The sequence below is a fragment of the Malaclemys terrapin genome, chromosome 10, assembly GCF_027887155.1.
Source record: "Malaclemys terrapin pileata isolate rMalTer1 chromosome 10, rMalTer1.hap1, whole genome shotgun sequence".
In the NCBI taxonomy this organism is placed as follows: domain Eukaryota; kingdom Metazoa; phylum Chordata; order Testudines; family Emydidae; genus Malaclemys; species Malaclemys terrapin.
In genome coordinates this window covers 54286297-54310839 of record NC_071514.1, presented here as the reverse complement: position 1 = coordinate 54310839, position 24543 = coordinate 54286297, and the positions used below count along the sequence as shown (strand labels likewise).

At 44.5% G+C, this 24543-nt stretch overlaps 1 protein-coding gene across 4 annotated transcripts in view; it reads right to left on the bottom strand.

Annotated features, from left to right (window-relative positions):
* Nucleotides 1-200: 200 nt before the first annotated feature.
* HMOX2 (heme oxygenase 2) overlaps nucleotides 201-24543 on the bottom strand; it is a 34117-nt gene continuing 9774 nt past the window's right edge. For 2 of the 4 annotated variants that reach the window (XM_054041889.1, XM_054041892.1), the window contains exons 2-6: nucleotides 13197-13332; nucleotides 7640-7757; nucleotides 5623-6114; nucleotides 1219-1339; nucleotides 201-1136 (exon numbers count right to left, since the gene is read on the bottom strand). In XM_054041889.1, coding sequence (XP_053897864.1) covers nucleotides 1012-1136; nucleotides 1219-1339; nucleotides 5623-6114; nucleotides 7640-7757; nucleotides 13197-13285 — 945 coding nt within the window. In that variant the 5' untranslated portion in view covers nucleotides 13286-13332 and the 3' untranslated portion in view covers nucleotides 201-1011. Of the gene's footprint in view, nucleotides 1137-1218; nucleotides 1340-5622; nucleotides 6115-7639; nucleotides 7758-13196; nucleotides 13333-13580; nucleotides 13668-24216; nucleotides 24365-24543 lie in introns of those variants that run through there. The other 2 variants (XM_054041890.1, XM_054041891.1) reach the window with 2 other exon arrangements.

The window sequence follows — 24543 nt, the reverse complement described above, 5'->3', positions numbered from 1 at the left end:
ACACTGCACATAGTCGTTACCAGTCCCAAACTGAGCCTCCTAAATGAATTCTGTGCTGTGAATTCATGCTGCGAATTCATGCTGCCTGTGTGACCTTGCATCCATCCTTGCAGAGAAGAACGGACTGAAAAGGCCAGTTGCAATGAAGTTCTCAGGGGCTGGACTCCTCTCTGCATGAAGAAAGACTCCCTTATGAAGACTTCAGAGTATAAACTTTATTGGGTCAAAGGCTCTATCACAATATAAGTTACATGAAAAAGTAAACCATTAACTTTAATATATACAAGGACTTGCTCCCCCAGCTCATGGGAAACTATTTGCTCAGCAATTGCTACATGCCAGGGCAAAAAGGGCCCTCATTTATAAAACTGGTTTTGAGCCTATGGCCCTTGCAACATGAGCAGCAAGTTATTCTGCCTTTGGGGCAACTGACACTGTGCCACAGCATCAGGGATAAGAGCTGTTTCAGAGCAGTTTGAATTCCCCACCACCTTCACCAGGACAAAGTGCAATTCCTGATTTGAGCTAGCTCTGAGTGTTCTGTCCCAGTATCACAAGCTAAGTGCTTGATCAGCATGTGAGGAGCAATACTATGTTGGAAGGAGCAAAGAAAACTCCATCAGGCGGCTGGGGAGAAAACCCCAGCCTGGTCAGGGATATGAAGAGCTGATCATTTGACAATAGCTGGCTAAAGCCATTCCCTGATTTAAGACCCATACCAGGTCACTATAGATTTTTGGCTCCACGTGGCAGTTGTGGAGCTAGATTACAATTCCTGCATTAAGTTACTAGCTCAGAACCCTGCTGGGTAATTATATAGATTACTAGGTGTGGTACCATGCAGTATTTGGGTTATTTGTATGCAAATAGTCCTAGGCATTCACTGTAGATTCTGGTTTATTGTTTACTTAAATCTTGCATTTAAAAACTCCACCACCAGAGGAGCAGTCCCAAAAGGGTGTGTTCATCTTCTTGAGTCACCATGAGATAACTCCATCTAGTGTCCATCCATCACATCACGTACCATGTTGCAATGCCTGCAGCCAAGGCAATGCAAGCTGCAAGGACAAACTGCAGGGTGGGCTGCTTCAGCATGGCCATGCCAACGTGATAGGGGCAGCCAGGGTCCCCCTTGCCTGCAGGGAAGGGCAGAAAGCACTGTTAGCTGTATTACCCCAGAGATGCAGATTAATGTACTTGTAATAAAAGAAAAACTACCTAGTTTTGTGGCATAGTATGGGCACTTGCGCAGGTCTCCTTTTCCATCATGCACTGGGAGCCCTCCATCCTGGGCTTCTTCAGTTAACAATGCGCCAATTTTGTCCAGTTCATCGAATACCTGCCAGGGAAAGTGAAGATTCAGTGAGAGTCACCAAGAGCAAACAGCACTTCACAGCCATTCTTGTAAATTTAACTTAAGTGCAGTTTGAATCTGAAGTGTCATCTCACATTTATTCTCAATTTCCAGATCAAATTTGCTCAGCTAACAAGAGCTGCTGAGCAAGGTTTTCAGAAGGGACTGGTAATTTGGGTGCCCAACTTGACTTTTAAAGGGACCTGGGTCTTCAGAATATGCTGATCACCCATCTTCTCAAAAGTTGGACGCCCCAAAGGAAAAAACAACCCACCAACCCAGTCACTTTTGAAAGTCTTTGCTGTTTTTTCCTAGCTGCCAGCCCTGCAAACTCAGTCTGAGGCTCAAGTATTAAAGCTTGGCTCCTGCCTTGAATACATCATCTGAATTATGAATTTTGTTGGAGAACCAAACCAGTATACTCTAGGTCAGGGGTTCTCAACCTTTTTTGAGGAGGCCCTCTCAACATGCTATAAAAATTCCATGGCTCACCTGGGCCACAACTGTTTTTCTGCATATAAAAGCCAAGTAGCACAACTGCCCAGGACCCAAGCCACAAGGGGCCCACAAAGCTAAGTGGCTCAGTCTTCAGCTTCAGCCCTGGGTGGTGGGGCTCAGGGCCCCAGGCTTCAGCCCCGTGCAGTAGGGCTTTGGCTTTCTGCCCTGGGCCCCAGCAAGTCTAATGCTGGCCCTGCTTGGTGGTCCCCCTGAAACCTGCTCACAGCCTCCCAGGGGGCCACAGGCCGAGAACCACTGCTCTAGCTCACTCCCCAAGGGCAGGGTTACTCTGCAAGGCTAATGATACAATTAAATTCTCTCTTCCACCTCTGATGTACTTGGCGAGTGGGTGCCATTTTCAGTAAACTTTTCAGACTAGAACAAAACCCTTGAACAGAGTACTAGAGTTTATTTTTAGTTCAATATTTAGTAAATGAAGTGTGCAACTCCAAGCACTCTGAGGCTGTCTAATAACAGGAGTTCTCTGTTGAAATGCTACTGTGCAGCTTGTTCCAGCAATGTTACTCATTAAACAGAACAGCTTCATGCAGCACTGTAAAATAGGATGGGCCCCTCTTACTTGCTGGCACCTGCAACAGCTATCTAGGTTGCAGGTGAATCTTGTGGTTTGTGTGGCCTTTACATGACACAGCACTCCCTCCAGCAACAGAGGTAGCAGCACAAACTTTCTGTGAGCCCTGTGAAACTGGAGGGACAGGGTCCTGCCCCTCTTGTACTGAAACGAGTGGATCCTTAAATACTAGAGGTTGTGAAGAAATCCCATCCTCCACCCTCCTGCGAGAGTGGTAACAAGTATCTAGGGTTATTTCCCTGCCTTCTGAAACATCAAGCAGGGATCACCAGCAAGAGGGCACATCCCACACGGTCAGTTCACAGCATTATGTGGGGACCTTGGCTCTTCTTCCCCCAATTATGTTTACATACAGGGCAGTCCTAAAAAACAAAAAACTTGAAATGCCTACTGGGGACCATCTGTGCCTACAGGCCCCTGAAAAACAAACCTAGGAGAAGTGCCAACATCTGGCTCTCACAAACAGCACTGATTGTTCTCTAGTGCATCACGTGAAATTCACATATGCAACAAGATTCATGGTATCTCTACTCCTGTGTACTCCCAAGGAGGGCAAATGTCAGTTTGGAGGGGTCAGCTCTATTTACAGCCCTGCTTAAAACAGATTTCTCCAGAGCTGGCTGGGCGATGGGAATGTAACAGCCTGGAACTCTGCCCTGTTTGCAAGTAAGAGATTCAAGAGATCTTTCCTGTTCATCTTGCAGAGTTTCACTGAAGGTGAAATGCCTGCACAGCACCAACCATGTTCTGGGAGCTACTGTTACAGGAATCAAACAAGCTAGAGTCCCAGGTAAGATACTGCAGGGCAAGGTGGAATTCTACTCTGCACAGATGAGAATACTGCTTTCACCAGCAGTGTTCCCAGGCCTCTCCCAAGTGTCTAGAGGAAAAACTGGGAGATGTCAGTGAAGTGTATTAGCAACTCAAAACAGCCTGGAGTATTGTAGAAGGGTTGAGGCCACCAGGCTTTGCTGTTACTTTCCCTTTAGACTCTGGACTGAAAAACACCTTTCCCAATCCATTCTCTCCGCAGACATTCCTGCGAGCTTCGCTCTGCTCCCTTTACGCCCCCTGAACAAGTTTTCTGTTGCCCCCTGCCCTGCACACACCCCCTCCCCCCCCCCAAACAGAGTGCTGAGCTTCATCATTCCCCTTGATTTTTCTGCTGGCAGGGGCCCTCCCAACTTGGAGTGTGAGGGAATTTTAGTCTAAAACAAAAGTTAAGGAGAACTACAGCACCATTTGCTGGGACCTGTGTCCCCTATGTTCTGAACCCAGCCATCAAAGCTTGAACAAAGCAAGAGAGTACTTGGATAGTTTTATTCCAGGGTTTTTGTTTTGTTTTTTTAAAAAGGGGGAACTACTTTTGGTAGAACTGAATTGGGAATGAATGAAATCATAACTGGTGCTCCTCTGTGCTCTCATACTCCAGCCAACAGGGGAAAGCGTCAGGTAGGGATTCACACAGACTTAGCCAAGGTCTCAATAGGACATGGAAGAACACAATCAAATAGGGCAAGACTACTACAAAAACATGCTGCTGCTTGGTGTGAAGCTTGGAGAGGAGGCTCAAATAGTTTGCATTTAATTTTGTAGAAGGTACAACCCAGCATGCTCAACAGGGTAGGTGGGCACTGTTGGGATAATTGGGCCTACAAATTTACCCTAATTGTGAGTTCAACTGGAGGAAGTGAGTGTTGACAAGAAAAAGATATGAAGGGCAGGGGAAAGGGAGGGGGCAGACTGAATTACTCCAAACGAAAAGACCTAATGATGTAAATCAAGACTGTTCAGATCATGCCTGGTAAACAAGCATGGATTCAGAAAAATCAGTGAAACAAAATAGATGTGTCAAAGACTAGGCCCCGTTGATGGACAAAACAATTAGGGGATAGGCCCTCTGTGGGTCTTTAAAGAACAATTTGGTGGGAGGGGGGTAAGTTGGCTACTTGAACAAGCCTCACCATCATGGTGCCACACCCACTATCTCCTGGGACCCTGAGCCTTTGTCATCCCAGTCCTGAGATGTCCTGTCCTGACTAGACTAGGCCAGAGAGGAACCTAGAGGACGTTGCCACCAGCTCCCGCTGAATCCCAAATACCATCTGGACTGGAGACAGCTGAACTTCTCCTCTTCTCGCATCCCCCCCCCCAAAAAAAAACAGGACAGTTATTACTGCCTAAGACTGTCAAACAAGGTTTTTTTTCCCCTCTAAGAACTCTCTCCAGTCAAAGAGAAAGTGAAGAAGGGATGCTGTTAAAATGAAAGCCTTAATTAATACTTTAAATTTCAAATGCTTTAGCCATTTTCCCTTCTTTTCTTTAATCTTAAGTAAAAGGATATTTAGTGGGCTGTTTGGCATGATACTAAGTAGGCAGAGGACTCTGTATATCAAACCCCAAACCTTGTTTAATACTATTTAATGTTGGACAGTGACTGGGTCATGTTAACCCCTTTGGCCCTTATATTCCATCTAAATTAATACAACAATACTTAAGTGCATAGAGGCCAAATCAGGTAGAACCTGTACATCAAAACTCTTGTACTCTACCATCTGATTGTTAGGGAGTCAAAACAGGTTGCGTGGTCCTGATGACATGCTGCATACTAGAATATTTAGTTTCTGGGTTACTCCTTCAGGTTAAAGAGGTAAAATAGATGCAGTCTGCTCTGTTTTATATAAAAAACAGAGCAGCCTTCAGGACGCTGCTAAATCAAGTCAGCCTTTAGATGGCCAGAGTGTGGAAGCCCCTGAGTGTATGATGCATTTGGCTAATTAAGTGCTTCCTTGGCACTCCAAAGGTTAGGAGTAGGTTCAGAGAAGTTTGTGAGGTTTTCCCCCATGAGAGGAGGCCTGGTTTCTTCCCCTTATCTTACCGACTACTTAAGCATGTATTAATTATTGGCATTACAATAACTCCTGGGGGCCCCCAACAAAGTTTTGGGCCCTAGCATGGTAGTGTGCTCTATGTGTCCTTAGTAGAGACATCAGATGCAGTTTGCATTTCCTGTTTAAAAGGCTTATAGCTCTACTCTTCCCTCCTTCCCCTGGATTTAGCGAATGCCATCAGTCCTGCATTATCAGGAACATTAACACTGTCTAAACCAGGCAGAAGATTAAAGCAATGTTGCTTACTTAAGTACAGGCAGTTACAAGAGTTTGGGGATACATGGTACCTGCATGTTGAATTCAAATGCCTTATTGGCTTCCTCCACAATCCTCTCCTTGGCTTTCTTGTCCAAGTCCAGGGCATTTATCCTGGCCCTGTAGAACTGCTTGAACTGCTGTGCATTGGAAATATTGTCAAACACATAGAACTGGATCCCTTCCCCTGTACTGGGCAGCTTCAAGGCCCTCTGGGCTACCTTCTTGAGTATCTGGCCCCCAGACAGGTCCCCCATGTACCGTGTGTAGGCATGGGCTACCAGCAGTTCTGGTTCATACTGCCCAACATGATGGATTCTGTCTACGTAACACCTAGTTGCCTCTGAACACTGAATCTTCTCTTTCCAGTTTTCCCCGTAGAAATACTCCATGTCTTTAGCCAATGCCTCTTTCCGATGAAGCTCTAGAGGGAAATACAAAGGGGCAAATGCAGGATGGTCCTTGTTGCAGTCCATTTCCTCTTCCAGGGCAGAGTATGTGTAGTAAAGTGCCACAGTAGCCAACTAGGAACAAAAGCACAATATATATGAGAGACCACTTGCCAGAAAGAATGATGTATTTAGACATGTACAGACCCATGCATTCCTCCCAATAAACCACACTCCATACAGACCACACTTTTCCCAGGATATTATCTGTTAGGTATTGAGGCATAGGGGTTCAGAGACTTGTCTATGGTGATGCCTGGATGTATCCCAAGCAAAGGGACTTCACCATTTCCTTTTAAGATTCCTTCACAGCCTATCTGTAAAATGGGGACAACATATCCTACTTCAAAAAGGTGTAGAGAAGCTTAATTCATTACTGCTTTAAGCCCCTTTAAGAGAAGGCACTATTTAGATTTGCAGACCGTTATGATCAAAAGATGATGTTCATACGTCTATGCTGAATGCTCTGATCTGCCCACAAAGAACTGGCAATTAAAACATGTTAGTTTAAATAGCTAACATAATTCCCAATACTTTGACAATTTCAACTGCACTGGCATTTATAGCCCCGAGGCATGACGTTAAGGGGCTTCCAGACGCAGTCATGACAGTGGAGGAGTGGCTGAGCCAAACAAGTGGAATTACGTTGCTGTGCACCAGGTCACAAACACCAAGAGCAAGGAGGCAGGCCCAGCCCTGTGGGACATGAGCTTCTGCTGCTGCTGGATGATGCATGTGAGGTGAGATCACTTTACAACCTCTTCCCGAGGCCTCCCCTCCGCACCAGGCCTACAACCCATCTAGAACCTTCTTGCAACCCACTGGTCTGTTGTAGTGTGACCAGATGTCCTGATTTTATAGGGACAGTCCCAATTTTTGGGTCTTTTTCTTATATAGGCTCCTATTAACCCCCCGCCTGCCCCCGTCCTGATTTTTCACACTTGCTGTCTGGTCACCCTAGTCTGTTGGGACCCGCTGTTTTAGAAACGCTGCTTTAGCTCTCCATTAATTGTTTTCCAGACCAGCCAACAGAAGGTGCTGCTGAGCAACATTAAGCTGACTCCCAACCCAAATTGCTAACTACGCCAATTCTGTAGCACTACAAGGTACTGCTAACTCTGGGAGTGAGACACCATGCTGGATTTCCTGACATGTTACACACAGTGTCACTACTAGGCAAGTCAGGTTTCCAGCAGTTTAGTTTGATTTAGTTTGCCCATGACAAGTAAAAATCCACACCCAGAACATAAAAATACATTTTTTTGATTGGGATTTAATAATATTACCTGGCTCTTATGTAGCCCTTGGCATCAGTAGATTTCAAAGGGCTTCACAGTCTGATGCAGGGAAGTATTATCCCCATTTTAGAGACTGGGAATTGAGGGAGAGAGGCTAAGCAAATTGCCCAAGGTCACCCAGGAAGTTTCTGACAGAGCAGGGAATTGAACCCAAGTCTCCAGTTAGTGCCCTAACCACTGGGCCATTCTTTCCCTGATTGTAACAACATGTCATGTCTCCAATTTGGGATACAACTTCCAACTCCAAAGCTCAATATCTCATCTCACATGCTGTTAAGGAAACAGAGCTAGAAAGTGCAAACCTTAAAGAGCTCCTTCTTGATTCGTCCTTTCAGGAAGTCTTTGACAAACTGAGTGTTCTCTGCACGATCATGAGACTCTTTGGTCCCCTCCTTGAGCATCTCCGAGAGGTCAGTGGGACTGTGAAGAACAGAAATTCACATAGGGCATGAGATGGAGAACATGCCCAAAGGATCCCAGGAAGATTCTGTAGGTCTTAAGAGCAACTTTTAAACTACACAAGGCCAGGGCCAGGCCCATACATTGGACCAAGGCAGCTATCTGTGCTTCAGGCCAGTCCTGCATTAGGCTGGGTAGAAACGGTGAATTCCTATTTGCTGATGGCAAGCTCCAGGAAGATGCCATCTGTGTCTTTTTGTCAATTAGTGCTAATTGACATCCAACTCAAGACAGAATTATTCTCTGGCTCAAAATGTGGGGGTGGGGAGGATGAGAGAGAAGAGGGGATGGGAGGAGAGCCAGCAACTCCTCTGGCCATGGGGGACACAGGAAGTGCCCCTCCAAAAAAAATCAGCCAAATTTTTATTCTTGTGCACACCCCTTAAGCTTTAGGGATACAGTTTACATGAAATATACTAAATAAACCTGTGCTGTAAGGTCCCACTATAAGGCCTTGGCTACACTTACCAGGTAGTTCGACGGCTGGAAATCGAAGTTCTGGGTTCGACTTATCGCGTCTAGTCTGGACGCGATAAGTCGAACCCGGAAGTGCTCGCCGTCGACTGCGGTACTCCAGCTCGGCGAGAGGAGTACCGCGGAGTCGACGGGGGAGCCTGCCTGCCGCGTGTGGACCAAGGTAAGTTCGAACTAAGGTACTTCGACTTCAGCTACGTTATTCACGTAGCTGAAGTTGCGTACCTTAGTTCGAATTGGGGGGGGTAGTGTAGACCAAGCCTAAGTGAGGTTTTGGACACCACTAGCATGGTCTCTTAAAATGCTGTCTCTGGGAATAGGACTGTACCATCACATCAGACTGTCAGCATGGAAGTACAAACACCACCATACAAAACATGCTGAACAATCACCACAGCGTGATGACATTACACTCGTCCTGTTGATTTTGGTTTGCTTTTAACATCCAGTCCCAGTATGTTAGCCTCTGAAACAGGTAGTCTCATCAAACCCAGGACTGTTCCACAAAGTCATCATCATCAGCGATTACCCCAGATGCAATAGAAATCCTACTGACAATGCTAAGAGAATAAGGTCAAGCACAAAGGAGACAGCAGCTCATAAGAGATGTTGAATATACTACTGAGCTAGGGTAGTGTGAATCCACATCTCCAGCACAGTCTGGTTGTGCCTTGAGTCTGTGACAGGCAGCAATACTAGCAGGAGTCTCATTCATTTTAGAGAGGCTAACAGGTATGGTCCATTCACCACATTCAGACACCCAAATACGGAGTCATTAAAACTGACTTTTTGGCACAAATTCCCCTACTGTGAATTCTTAGAGTATAGTAGAACCCCAGAGTTACAAACTGACCGGTCAAACACACACCTTGTTTGGAACCAGAAGTAGGCAATCAGGCAGCAGCAGAGGTTGGGGGGGGGGAAAGCAAATACAGTACAGTACTGTGTTAATGTAAGCCACTAAAAAAAAGATTTGACCAGGTAAGGAAACTGTTTCTGAACTGGTTTCATTTAAATTAAGATGGTTAAAAGCAGCATTTTTCTTCTGCATAGTAAAGTCTCAAAGCTGTCAATGTTCAGTTGTAAACTTTTGAAAGAACCACAATGTTTTGTTCAGAGTCGCAAACAATTTCCATTCCTGAGGTGTTCGTAACTGAGCTTCTAATGTAATCTCAGAATAGCAACCCAGCCTTCAAAACATGGGTGGTGATCTCCCTGTGATCACTATATTAGCGGTGCACCTTTGACAGCCTCAACTGCACTCTGCCCATTAATCTAATCTCACTCATGATTAACATTCCAAACCTCTGAGCGGCTTCAGTTAAAAAACAACCTGCCCTCAATGCTTTCCATACTCCCAGTTGTGGAATTGTCACAGTTAGCCTATGATGCAGGACAGGGCACTAGTTCAGGACTAAACTAGTACCAACTCGAAGATCGCTCAGCTTGTGACCCATCACAGGTAGGAAACAGGAACTCCTCCTTCCCAATGACACAGGACATTTTTGTTTCTGGTACTAGTGCCTCAAAATGGCAGATTTTAATAATTTACTACGACAAATAGCTCTAGTTCCTGTCTTCCGACAGCGGCCAATGCTAGATGCTTCAGAAGGAATTAACAGAACAGGTAATCAAGTGATCCATCCCCTGTCACCCATTCCCAGATTTTGGCAAACAGAGGCTAGGGACACCATCCCTGCCCATTGATGGACCTATCCTCCATGAATTTATCTAGTTATTTTTTGTACCCTGTTATAGTCTTGGCCTTCACAACATCCTCTGGCAAGGAGTTCCACAGGTTGACTGTGCATTGTATGGGGCGGGGGGGAGGAGGAAGAGAACTTCCCTTTGTTTGTTTTAAACCTGCTGCCTATTAATTTCATTTGGTGACCCCTAATTGTTATGTTATGAGAAGGAGTAAATAACACTTCCTTATTTACTTTCTTCACACCAGTCATGATTTTATAAACTTCTAGAATATCCCCCCCATAGTCATCCCTTTTCCAAAGTGAAAACTCCCAGACTTATTAATCTTTCCTCATATTAGCTGCTCCAATGTCCTAATCATTTTTGTTGCCCTTTTCTGTACCTCTTCCAATTCCAATATATCTTTTTGAGACGGGGCGACCACATTTGCACACAGTATTCAAGATGTGGGCATACCATTGATTTATACAGAGGCAATATATTTTCTGTTTTATTTTTTATCCCTGTCTTAATGATTCCCAACATTCTGTTTGCTTTAATTGCCGCTGCACACTGAGTGGATGTTTTCAGAGAACTATCCACGACTCCAAAAATCTCTTTTTTGAGTTGTAACAGCTAATTTAGACCCCATCATTTTATATGTAGAGTTGGGATTATGTTTGCTAATGTGCATTACTTTGCATTTATCAACATTGAATGTCATCTGCCATTTTGTTGCCCAGTCACCCAGTTTTGAGAGATCCTTTTGTAGCTCTTCACAATCTTGAGTAGTTTTGTATCATCTGCAAATTTTGCCACCTCACTTTTCCCAGATCATTTATGAATATGTTGAATAGGACTGGTCCCGGTACAGACTCCTGGTGGGCACCACTATTTACCGCTCTCCATTCTGAAAACGGAACATTTATTCCTACCCTTCGTTTCCTATCTTTTAACCAGTTACCATTCCATGAGAGGACCTTCCCTCTTATCCCACGACAGCTTACTTTGCTAAAGAGCTTTGGTGAGGGGCCTTGTCAAAGGCTTTATGAAAATGAATGAATTAGTTGGATAAACTGAAATTAAGAAAATATTCTTTGCATCTGTAGAATAGCCTACTGACATCAAAAGCTCATTTAGAGAGACAAGGTGGGTGAGGCAGTATCTTTTATTAGACCAACTTCTGTTGAGGAAAGTAAACAGAGCTCTGTGTCAGCTTGACAGCTTGTCTCTTTCACCAACAGACACTGGTCCAATAAAAGTTATTGCCTCATCCATCTTGTGTCTCTAATATCCTGGGACCAATATGGCTGCAACCACACTGCAGAAACCTAGTTCCAGGTGCTTAGCCAGTGACTTCCACCAGTTCTGTAACTTGACTTTCTTTAAAAGCTCAGCAGCAAACATGTACTGCTTGAATATTGTTTTTGTATTTATTAAAATCAAATAAATGAAAGACTATAGTCTAAGCCTTAACATTGGTTGCCAATGTTAAATGGGTTTACTTTTCAAATGAAAACTAAATTTAAATTAAGTAAACAATTTGATTTTTAAAGTCAGTTTTGATCCACTCTAATATCTCCTATAGAGCAGTTTAAAAAAAAAAAAAAAAAAAAAAAACACACTCCCACCCTTCAGTCCAGCAATGATTCCAGCCTCACCACCACATTCACTTCCTTTTAGATCTTCCATGCTTCCAATGCACGGACCGGCCTCCCGATCCCAGTGTCCCATGCCATGTCCCAAGCCTCTCATTCAAATCCCAGTTTAAGGTCCATTTCCTCCACGTAGCCCCACAAATATTACTCAAATGCACTCTCCACCCCAACCTTCAATAAGGGAGAGACTGAAAGGCTCTTTCTGGGTCTCCTAGTGCATCTGATTTTATCTATATCTTTTAGACTAAGCTCTCTGGAGCAGGGACTGTGGGTATTGTACCTACTGAAAACACTGTTGGTGCATAACAAAAAGTTAATATACTCCTGGTTATAGACGTGTGCTGCATTTTCATCTCACTAGAGGGTTTTTGATTTTTAGTAAAGTGAATAGATGCACTTTATCAAGTCACAGCATCTCCTGGTGGATCCTTAATGAAAGTATCAGAGGGGTAGCCGTGTTTGTTGCTTTTTACAGATCCAGACTAAGAGTCCCGTGGCACCTTATAGACTAACAGATGTATTGGAGCATAAGCTTTTGTGGGTGAATACCCACTTGGTCAGACGCATGTAATGGAATTTCCAGATTCTTGCCTGCATATTTATACCTGTCTCTGGTCAGACGCATGTAATGGAATTTCCAGATTCTTGCCTGCATATTTATACCTGTCTCTGGAAATTTCCAGAGACAGGTATAAATATGCAGGCAAGAATCTGGAAATTCCATTACATGCGTCTGACCAGAGACAGGTATAAATATGCAGGCAAGAATCTGGAAATTCCATTACATGCGTCTGACCAAGTGGGTATTCACCCACAAAAGCTTATGCTCCAATACATCTGTTAGTCTATAAGGTGCCACGGGACTCTTTGTTCCTTAATGAAAGGGTTCAGCTTTGCAGCTGCTTCACCCCAGGAATGCACAAGACAAGACTTTTGAACTGCCCATTATTCAGGAGGGATAGATTATTGCACTCCAAAACAAACAAGAAAAGGAAAATCTCAATCAAACTAGAAGGAATTATTTCTTGGCAAAGAGCAATTAGACCCAATTGCATCTGAAGAAGTGAGGTTCTTACCCACGAAAGCTTATGCTCCCAATACTTCTGTTAGTCTTAAAGGTGCCACAGGACCCTCTGTTGCTTTTTACAGATTCAGACTAACACGGTTACCCCTCGGATACTAGGCTGTGGAAGAATCTTACAGTAAGTGGAAGAAACCCTATTAATTCTTGTCATTTGAAACTGGATGGGATAACACACTAGAAAGTTTACTGTAAGGAAATAAATGTGCTGGCCCCAGGGAGATGAGCTGGATTATCTAGTCACATCCCAATAGAGCCTCATCACTAGCCCTTCACTTCAGCCATTTACAGATATCCTTCTCTCCTGAATGGGGGTGGAATGAATATTAAAGTGTTCCCACATTACTGAAAGTGGGGTGGGGGGAGGAAGAGAGAAAGAGAGGGGACAGCAAGCACCACATTCCTGCCTGGGACCCACATGCAGGGATACCCTTCTAGAAGACAAGTTGTTCCAGGTAACAAAGCCCCACTCACTAGCCAGGAGGCCCCGACAGGACTCACCTGACGTTTTCATCCTCTTCTGTTTCCTCATAGTGGACATTCTCTGCCTCATCTACCCCCTCAGAGGCTTCCGTTACATCAGACGGCATCTCTCCAGAGACCTGATCTTCCTAAAGTTCTCTTCACTTTTCTAGTCCTGTTTGGAAACAGCCAGAGTTCATCATTCAGTTATTTCAGCAACACTAAGTGACTGAAGAGCAAAAGCTTGACTTTAATAAAGCAGAAGATTCCTGAATGAGGAGTGGGGGTGAAGGAAAGCACCAAATGCTGCAAAGCTGCAAAAGCCTTAACTCACTCAAACACATGCATGGTCAGTCAACAGAGCTGTGCTCTTGACATTCTCCCTCAGTGGACTCAAGGATATACAGCATAATACAAGCTTACCTGTTTATGGTCCAACACTGCCTTAGAAAACACAGAACCTTGTGTACCCTCTGGCAACTCTAAGCAAAGGCACTGACAGCCTCAGCTCAGAGTTACATATAGTGCATAACAAAGCAGCTCGCATACTAATAAACCATAACGTTGTGCAAGAAAGACACCCGTGACTCAGCAAGCAATCCAAGTTAGGCTTCCCACTCAGGGTTTGGTGGATCAGCTGAGCAGACTAGAAGACCTGTATTTCACCAGCCTGCATGATGATACTTCTGAGCAAAACACTTTTCCACCAGGACTTCAACAACAACAACAAAAAATCCCTAGGCCATCTGCAGAAAGGTAAGATTCAGAGCAGAGTGATTGACCCGAGAAGGAAGGGAAACAACCCTCCTTCCTAGATCTTTTTCAGCTTTAGTTTCTGGGATTTGAGCTGCAATCAGCAACATGCAGCCTCTCCTCTTTCCTACTAGCACTGCAGTAAGTTACAGCAGCTAAGCCACAAAGGCAGGCAGCTTGGCAGGGAATTAACAAAGCCTCTCCCTCTGCAACGTAGCACATCTGGAAGGGAAGAGAAATGGGTCATGGGACCGCAAAACAATGCTAGCAAAACAGGCCTCCAAATTGCACAGTTCTTTTCACAAAGGCAGAGGCAGAGTTCACTAGCCTGGCTTTCTGGGACAGCCTCCATACCTGTCCAAAGAGCATGAGAAAGCAAAACTCCTATGCAGCTGAAGCATTTTTATTTGGTTCCCCTTAAAATTATTCTGTTCAGCATGGACTCTCCCAAATAATATATCCCAATTATTCAATAGGCTTAAAAAAAGGACTATTTGAAAAAGCTTGAGATAAAGTAGTATGCCGTGCAACAGATGCAATATTAAGGACTAAGAGCCAAACATCTGGCTTTTATTACCAGCTTTGACTCACTGACACCTTGGGTAAACCACTGGGCCTGTTTCCCCACCCCCCAATCTGTAAAATGGGAAATAAACCAATTAGCTGATAGACACTAATCACCACTAAGTTAAGAGTAGAAGATGGCAGAGCTGACAGATAATGCCAGAAGGCAGCTGGGCACAGACCAAGCCACTGCTTATTATTTAGAAAGCATCTGTGCTAAACACTGTCTGACCAAACACATTTCATCCTCTTATACTGTGTCTCCCAATCACCTCACTATGAGCCTGATATGTAGGTCACTGCTCACCTTAAGAAAGCTTGTTTTAATCCTACATGTCTATGTTCTGAGGCTGGGAAAACAGTAAATGAGATAAGACTGTGCAGAGCAGGCCACGCTAGTTAATGTGAAGCCAGAATTGGCAGCTCTGACCCCAGCTTCCAGTCTGAAGCACAAACACACAAAAAGGATGGATCAATTATAAATTGATAACTGCCCTTCCAGTTAATGACCTCTGGTTTCCTAACCCTCTCCTTCAGCCTTCCAGTAACTGCCCTACCTCCCCCACTACTTTCTCTAACTTTTTAGAAACAAAGTTTTCCAAGCAAGAGGTTCCAGCTGGAATGTCCTGAAGACTGAAGCCTTAAGCAATACACAACACGTACAGCACAAGCAATAGCCAGATAAGCCAGCCCTGCACAATGTGTCTTGCCTAAACCTGAAGGCACCACCACTCACAGGGTATGTCTACACTGCAATTAAAAACCCATGGCTGGCCTGTGCCACCTGACTCGGGCTTGCACTAAGGGGCTGTTAACTGCAGTACAGATATTTGGGCTCCAGGACCCTGTGAGATGGGAGGGACTAGCCCAGGGGTCGGCAACCTATGGCACATGTGCCAAAGGCGGCACGCAAGCGGATTTTCAGTAGCACTCTGCTACTGGTCTGGGGTTCTGTCCGCTGGCCCCTGCCAGCCAGGATCCCTGCTGCCGGCGTCCCTGATGCTGGCCCCGCTCAGCCCGGGGTTCCGTCTATCCAGGCTGGCAGTGGGCTGAGCAGGGCCAGCAGCCGGAACCCCAGGCCGGCAGCGAGCTGAGCTGCTCAGCCCGCTGCCAGTCTGGGTTTCCGTCCGCCAGCCCCTGCCAGCCGGGGTCCTGGCCACCAGCCCGCTCAGCCTGCTGCCAGTCTGGGGTTCCGTCCACCAGCCCCTGTAAATGTAAAATGTATTACTGGCATGCGAAACCTTAAATATCAGTGAATAAATGAAGACTTGGCACACCACTTCTGAAAGGTTGCTGACACCTGGTCTACCCAAGCCCTGGGAGCCCAAGTCAGCTGGCACATGCCAGTTGCAGGTATCTAATCACAGTGTAGACATACCTACAGTGACCACAATTATAATTCATGCAATCTTTGGCCTCTACTAAGAATACCAACTGCTCCAAATTGCGATAGCTATTATGCTGAAGACACTTGCCTAATGGGAACTGGACTAAGACCCAGCATCTCATTTCACTGCCAACACTCTTCGTATGGTAATTTTGTCAATGTCAAACTGAGCCAGATTCAAATTTCTGATTTAGAGGTCACAGCCTTGTTTCTCTATTATCAATCCCCCCACAAGCCAGCCAGTGCCCCCAATCTTCACTCCTCCTGGAAAGCCAGCCTACGTCACAGGTTTTCTGTTGGACATGGTAAGCCTGCCAGAGTTACAAAGCTTTCTGAGCTTTGTCTCTGCAATTATGTCCTTATTTTCCTCATTCCCTTTCTTTTAGTCCCTCCTCAGTTCCAACAGCAAACATGCATGCTCTAACAGCTACCTGATAAGTAGAACACATACTGTTTACAAGTGCTACACAGATATTTAATTTTGCTTAACGCCCCTGTCAAGGCTCCTTCCCCCTCTGAACTTTAGGGTACAGATGTGGGGGCCTGCATGAAAACTTCTAAGCTTAACTACCAGCCTGGATCTGGTCCGCTGCCACCACTCCCAATGTGGTGATTCCCTTCCCTGGGTAGCCTTGAGAGACTCTTCACCAATTCCCTGGTGAATACAGATCCAAACCCCTTGGATCTTAAAACAAGGAGAAATTAACCATCCCCCCTTCCCCCCACCAACTCCTGGTGGATCAAGATCCAACCCCCTTGGATCTAAAAAACAGGGGAAATCAATCAGGTTCTTAAAAAGAAGGCTTTTAATTAAAGAAAAAAGTAAAAATCATCTCTGTAAAAATCAGGATGGAAACTAACTTTACAGGGTAATCAAACTTAAAGAGCCCAGAGGAACCCTCTTTAGCCTTAGGTTCAAAGTTACAGCAAACAGAGTAAACACCCTAGTAAAAGGTACATTTACAAGTTGAGAAAACAAAGATAAAACTAACACACCTTGCCTGGATGTTTACTTACAAGTCTGAAATATGAGAGACTTGTTCAGAAAGATTTCGAGAGCATGGATTGATGTCTGGTCCCTCTCAGTCCCAAGAGCGAACCACCACCAAAACAAAGAGCCCAAACAAAAGCCTTCCCCCCACCAAGATTTGAAAGTATCTTGTCCCCTTATTGGTCCTTTGGGTCAGGTGTCAGCCAGGTTACCTGAGCTTCTTAACCCTTTACAGGTAAAAGGATTTTGGAGTCTCTGGCCAGGGGGGATTTTATAGTATTGTACACAGGAGGGCTGTTGCCCTTCCCTTTATAGTTATGACAGCCCCTCTGAGGCGTTAATTAATCTCACTTTACAAGGAGGAACTGAGGCAGAGAGGTTAAGTGATTTGCCCAAGCTCACACAAGGAAGTCTGGCCAAAATGGGGATGGAAATAAAAGGTCTCCTGCTCTAGACACATGCATAGAGACAGCAGCAGATCAACCTTGTTTGCATAGTGCTTCCTTACAGCTGAGATCTCAGACAGCATTTGATTTAACAGTTTAACTTGCTCTAGTCCCTGCGCCAATATTTCAAAATTCAGATTTTAAAGTCAGAAATTTGCATCAAAGCCCAATCGTTCAAAGAGTTCAGTCTTATGTTCCCCAGAAAATAAACCAAACTTTTGGAGAAATAGTATGTCACCTCCATATACAGATCTAGAACCGCTACTGATATGGAAGCAGAGCATCTCTGGCACTGCAGCAAGTTACACCAGTTAAGCCATTTCAGCAGGGGAGTAAAGCCTTTCCCCCTGCAATGCAGCACATCTGGTAGGGAAGAGATTGCACAGTACTCTTCACAAAGGCAGGGGCAGTGTTCAGAGAACTGCTCTGACACCACTTCCACTCACTCAACTATACAGAGATTAAAAACCAAAACAAAAAAAAAAACCAAGCAAAATCTTTAATGTAAAGGGAAGCAAACTGAACAAGAATAGGTTGAAAAAAAAAAAGACAGGCAAGAGGAACTGCATGAGATAAGCCACAGTAACATGGTTTGATAAAGGTTCTTAGCAACCGGGTTTTATACAACACTGACTCTTGGTGGGATTATTTGTTTACAAAATAGACCCAGAGTGGCCTTTGGACTCCTCTCACAGATTTTCTAAGACCAGCATTTTCCTTGGCAAATTCACAATACGGTTTAGTTGCTTTCAAGTACTTGCTGCTACGAAACTTTATAGTCTCCTCTCCATACACGTATCAGATTTTCTTTAACACAGGCACTTTCCCATAGCTTGTGTACCGGAGAAATAAAAAATGGTATAGCATAGCACTGTTAGTTATGAAGCATATAGCATGTGCAGGAGATCGTGTTGTAGAGGCAAACAGACCTTGAAAGATTGATAAGTCCCAAAAAAGCACTTTCATTTTACATTTTCATGTAACTGATTACAACAGGGTTCTTCTAGCTCCATTTTCATGTAATTTATCCTTTAAAAAGGGCACCAGTTCCTGTAGACCTGCATATGATGTAGAGCCATGTGCTGGAGAAAACCCCTCTCAAAACACTAAGCTTCCAAAGGTTAAACTGATAATTTTAAAAAACTGAAATACCTCCATAGTGGTTGTCAAAGTCCCAGGCCAGCACAGCCTAGGAAGGAGGCCACCCCTCTCCAAGGCTTGAATTCATTCATGGGGCATGGGAACTTGAAAATAAGGAGTCATACTAACGTGGCATATTTACCTTCCTACCATCAGTTCTAGACTCTGGCTGCTGAGTGAATGGAACAGACTAGATTCCCATTCCCTAGAGCAGTGGTTTTCAAACTTTTTTTTCTGGTGACCCAGTTGGAGAAAATTGTTGATGCTCACGATGACCCAGCAGAGCTAGGGGATGAGGGATTTGGGACGTGGGGGGGCTCTGGGCTGAGGGTGCCAGCTCTGGGATGGAGCCAGGGAGGAGGGGTTTGTGGTGCAGTAAGCGGCTCTGGATTTGGCAGGGCTCAAGGCTGGGGCAGGGAATTGGGGCATGGGCTTACCTTGGACGGCTCCCGGTCAGTGGCGCAGTGGGGGTGCTAAGGCAGGCTGCCTGTCCTGGCACCATGGACCATGCTGCACCCCAGAAGTGACCAGCAGCAGGTCTGGCTCCTAGGTGGAGGCATACAAGCAGCTCCATGCAGCTCTTGCCCCACAGGCACAGCCCCCTCCCAGCTCCTATTGGCAGGTAATCAGCCAATGGGAATGCAGAGCCAGTGCTCGGGACGGGGGTAGTGCATGGAGCTCCGTGACCACCCCACCTAGGAGCCGAACCTGCTGCTGGCTGCTTCCGGGGCACAGCACGGTGTCCGAACAGGTAGGAACTAGCCTGCCTTAGCTAGGCAGCACCACTGCCGGGACTTTTAATGGCCTGGTTGGCGCTGCGGCCCAGTGCCTTACATTCTGCGACCCAGTACTGGGTTGCGATCCGCAGTTTGAGAACCACTTCCCTAGAGTCACAGTATTAGTAGGCTCTCAGGACAGCTCTGCCTGTCTTAAAGAGATATGCCTCCTAGATAAGCAAAGGTAACAGTCACTTAGCTGCCAGCCTGCAGCTCCTGATGAGCTGGAGAGAGTGAAACTCTTCCACTCATTACTTCGTGTACTCCACTGAAAATGCTACAGCAGCACAGCTGAAGTGCTGCAATGTGGTCACTACCTACACCGATGGTGTATATAATCCCCCCCCCCCCCCCCCCCAAGGCAACAGCTAGGTTGATGGAAGAATTCTTCCATCAATTTAGCGCTGTCTACACAGGGGTTTAGGTCAGCTTAACTACGTTGCTCAGGTGTGTGGATTTTTCAGACCCCTGAGAGGCATAGCTCTGCCGCTATAAGTTCCCATTGTTGATCAGCCCTTAGTAATGATATTCCCCAAAAGACCAGGCCAAGATCTAGAATAAATGCCTATCCTCCCGATTTCCCTGTGGGTGGTAGCCGGATTCTCAGGCAGCCACTCATGGCTGTAAACATAGAATCAGAACTGGAAGGGTCCTCAATAGGTCATCTAGTCCAGTAACCAGCACTCAAGACAGGACTAAGTAATAACTAGTCCATTCCTGACAGGTGTCTAATTTGTTCTTAAAAACCTCCAGTGACAGAGATTCCACAGCCTCCCTATACAATCTGTTCCAGTGCTTAACTACCCTGATGGTTAGGACGTTTTTCCCCTAATGTCCAACCTAAACCTCCCTTGCTGCAATTTAAGCCCATTGCTTCTTGTCCTATCCTCAGGAGGTTAAGGAGAACAATTTTTCACCCTCCTCCTTGTAACAACCTTTTATATACTATCATGTTCCCCCTTGGTCTTCTCTTCTCCAGACTAAACGAACATTTTTTCCCCAATCTTCCCTCACAAGTCATGTTTTCTAGACCTTTAGTTATTCCTGTTGCTCTCTTCTGGACTGTCTCCAATTTGTCCATGTCTTTCCTGAAATGTGGCACCCAGAACTGAATACAACACTCCAGCTGAAGCCTTATCTGCACAGAATAGAATAGAAGCATTACTTCTCGTGTCTTGCTTACGACACTCCTACTAATACATCCCAGAATGATGTTCACTTTTTTTGCATCAGTGTTACATTGTTGACTCGTATTTAGCTTGTGATTCACTATGACCCCCAGATCCCTTTCTGCAGTACTCCTTCCTACGCAGTCATTTCCCATTTTGTATGTGTGCAATTAATTGTTCCTTCCTAAGTTGAATACTTTGCATTTGTCCTCACTGGAGAAATGATCTGAAGTAAACGGGATGAAATTCAGTTTGTCCAGATCATTTTTAATTTTAAGTTTGTTCTCCAAAGCACTTGCAAACCCTCCTGCTTTGGTATTATCTGCAAAACTTTGTACGTGTACTCTCTATGCCATTATCTAAATAACTGATGAGGATATTGAACAGAACCGAACTCAGTACTGAACCTTGTTGGACCCCACTTGATATGCCCTTCCAGCTTGACTGTGAACCACTGAGAACTACTCTCTGGGAATGGTTTTCCAACAAGTTATGTACCCATCTTATAGTAGCTCCATCTAGGATGTATTTCCCTAGTTTGTTTATGAGAAGATCATGCAAGACGATATCAAAAGTCTTACTAAAGTCAAAAATATACCACATCTAATGCTTCCCTGCACTACAACATTATAGTACACCTCCGTACCATTCACACAGAGGGGCTTGATAATCAAGAGAGATCCTGTGGAAAAAAGGAAGTTGAGAATTCTATGCTTCTGAAAACAGCCTTTTCCAGGACAAAAGCTGTATACATCTGCAATAAGTGTAAACCCTTTCTGAATAATCCATCCAAAATTACAGGCATCTCTAACTTCACTCCAATTTGAGTACTCGTCAGGTTTACTCTACGAATTCCCAGTGAAGTTACTAAAACAAATACTTAGGTTTAGTTGTTAGAGTCTGGGTCTACAAAGTTCTGTTCCTGGCTCGATCTCTGATGCCATGTGACTTGGGGAGTCATTTATGGACTGTATCTCAGTTTCCCCATCCATAAAAAGCAAACGATACCTGATTCATGATTTGAGGCTTGTAAAGCTCTTTAAGATCCATTGATTAAGAGTGCTTGTGCCCAACATTTGTACTGTCTTGTCCATCATTTCTGTTTTGTGTTAAGGTAATAACTGACCTACTTTACTGAGTCCCAAAGAACCATGAGCATTTGTGTGTCATATCCCATTCATTCTATGGAACTTATTAAAGACAATATTACCATAATGCCTCATTCCAGAGAGGTTTGAGATTAACTGCTCAGAAGCTGGTCAAGTAGTGAGGGGATTAAGACTGCAAGATCCAACCCCCAAGTTTGTCCAGATATTGTCTGGTATGAGCAGAGCAAAAAAACTCAGCAGTCTGGTGCAGTTATTTCTGTATAGTGCTATAGATGTTCATATTAATACTAAATGAGTATAATACTCTGACCCCCCAAAAAAATGCTATTTAATACAAGATTTTAAGCAGGAACAAGTATTAGAGCACGACTAGAGAAAGATTAGACACCTGTAAACAAGAACATCTGCATCTCCAGCTAGGACTAAAGCTACCAGGCAGGCTTGTCAAGCCACATGCTTCTGGGTACAGTCTAATCAACAGCTGAAGTCAGGAAAGAAAATCCCTGATGCAGAAGTGCATTATGAGAACTTTACACATTCCTTTCTAGTATCTGGAATTGGTCACTGAGACAGGATGCCCAACTGGGATGCCTGCCTAGGCAGATCTTTGGCCTGTACCAGTGAGCAAGTTCCTATGGGAACCAGTATAGAATATTTCTGCACAGAGGCATGAAATAGTAGCACTTCCAACCCCAAATTGCAGCTTCTAACCAAAAGTAGTTTTAGGTAACGTACAGAATAAAGAATGGGCGTTTCCACACACTTAACCCCCTTAAAAAAAAGGTATTGTACTTCAGGGAAGTGTTTCTAACTCTAAGTCTCAGCCACATGCCACTGGCCAGACAGGACTAAGCCGTATTTTCTTCAGAGTGCAATAGCAATGTCCCCTGCCAAGTTGGCTATGGAGTGAAGTGAGGCAGCCCTTGTTACAGGCTCTGTTCAGGTCAGAGATGAGGCTGCTGGGCTAAGAATGGCCTTACTTTGCAGTGTTTCAGTCACAAGCATTGTAACAAGATTCTATAGACTCTCCTTAGTCAGTTTTGCCCAGTGATTCAGTGACCACAATAAACAAAGCACAGTTAGGGTTAATTTTGCTGTCCTGTTCATAAAAAGCACATGGGCAGTACCAATGAGTGTTGAGGCAAGGCCTTGCGCAACTGTACTATTTGATTGGCCAGCTTTCTAATGTTTTTGATACATATTACATCAAATTAAATCCTCCATTGTTCTTAGAACAGGAAGCTTCCATCAAGCCAGATGTGCCCAAGAGATATCAAGTGGGGCCAGTAACAGACAGTTACAATGCATTAAACAATTCAACTATGTTGGTAACAAGTCTCAATACATAGCAGTTATGACAAATGTGTTATTCATGTATCTCACAATGGAAGCATTACAGTGAGGTGGGGACAGTAAGAGGTCTCAGAGAAATGCCATTTTCAAAGCTCTTTGCAGAATTAAATTTGGACAGGGAGTTAGAGGTAGAAGTGGCTGATGCCAGTTCTTCACACTTGTGTACTGTTAACAGCACTCTGATTATAATAGATTCTAGAATACTATAAATACTTCCATACTGAAGGACCTTAAAAGTCCTTTACTAACAATTACAGTAAACACAAGGATATCTTTCATCTACCCGTTAACTGCAGCCATCTCGGAGATGGAACATGCAATCATCTAGCCACAATAGTGTAGGATGATCGGGAATGCTACCCAAAGGAAACTGAAGGGTAAATTTAGGAAGGTAGAATTACCAATGTTGCAATTCAGACAGAACACTGCACTAATAGCCATATTACCTTTGTGAAAAGGGTCAAAGAATTCTTTACTAGTCAGTACCTAGATTTAGATCTTACCCAAAAGAGCGCATTTCCAGCAACACAGTGCCCCCAGAGTATAATACAGGGGCATTGGTTCAGTACTGACTCTGGAAGAAAAGCACCAAAACCACTTCCTGACACACACAGAGGAACAAACAATGTACTACTTCCAAGTGCTGACTATCACAACCCTGAATAGTGTGCAAAATAACCAGCTGCAGCACAAGGTGAGGTGGCTGCAGGCAGCACAGAAGGTTTTGTGTTGGTTTGAAAGAAAACAAGATTCTTCCTCATTTAGCTGATGCCGCACCAGATTAGAGCTAACCTCTGACAGTGGAAAGCAGGCCAGATGTGGCAAAACTGAAACGGGAAGAGACCACAAAGGACCAAGAAGATAGCAATTTTGTTGAAGATAGGAAAGCAACGTAGGTTCCTCCACAAACAGAGGTGAAAGGATAAAATTTGCACATACAGGTAAGTAGTGAGGCTGCAACATTCTAAATGAAGCTACCCCAGTTCTCTGAGAAAAGCTAGGAAAACAAGCATGCAGTGGCCTGGGGAGTCCAGTTACCCATGGAAAACCTGTACATGATTACCTATTTGACAATATAAATTACAGTTACTGGACTTGCCATAGAAGATCAGTTCCACCATCTCTTTTGAAAAAGATAGGATAAAAATAATGGATGTGACAAGGCTTTCCATGATATCATGGGAAGGTGTTATTGTCACTCCAGTATGGCAGCTAGAAATTCTTTCCTCACATGATTGTGTCTCCTCCAAGCCCACATGTACAGTGTTGCAGTTGGCCAGATACTTCACAGGGGTCTGACACTTCCCATAAAAATATAAAACAACCACAGCCAGAAATAGAAGACTGGACCTGATGAAGCAGTGACCTGACCTTTTATTGCTCTCCTTTGTTGGGAACAGGTGGAAGGTTTCCTAGGATTGCTAAGGGTAGATATTTGTAGACCTTCCCATCCTCTTTTCAAGATCCTGGGAAGGAACACTTCCTTGTCTCAGTACAAACAAGAGGTGATCTTTAATTCCTAAATGGTAGAGGAGTAAACTGTTAATCATCTGGTTGGACTAGATACTTAGTAAGGCCAACATTAAACAAAAACAGGCCAACTGGATACATTCAGAGATGTATGCCTACAACTGATTTCAGAATAAGGATATTCCAAAGACAACATTTCTAGTATAGCAACCAGTCACTCTGACCAGC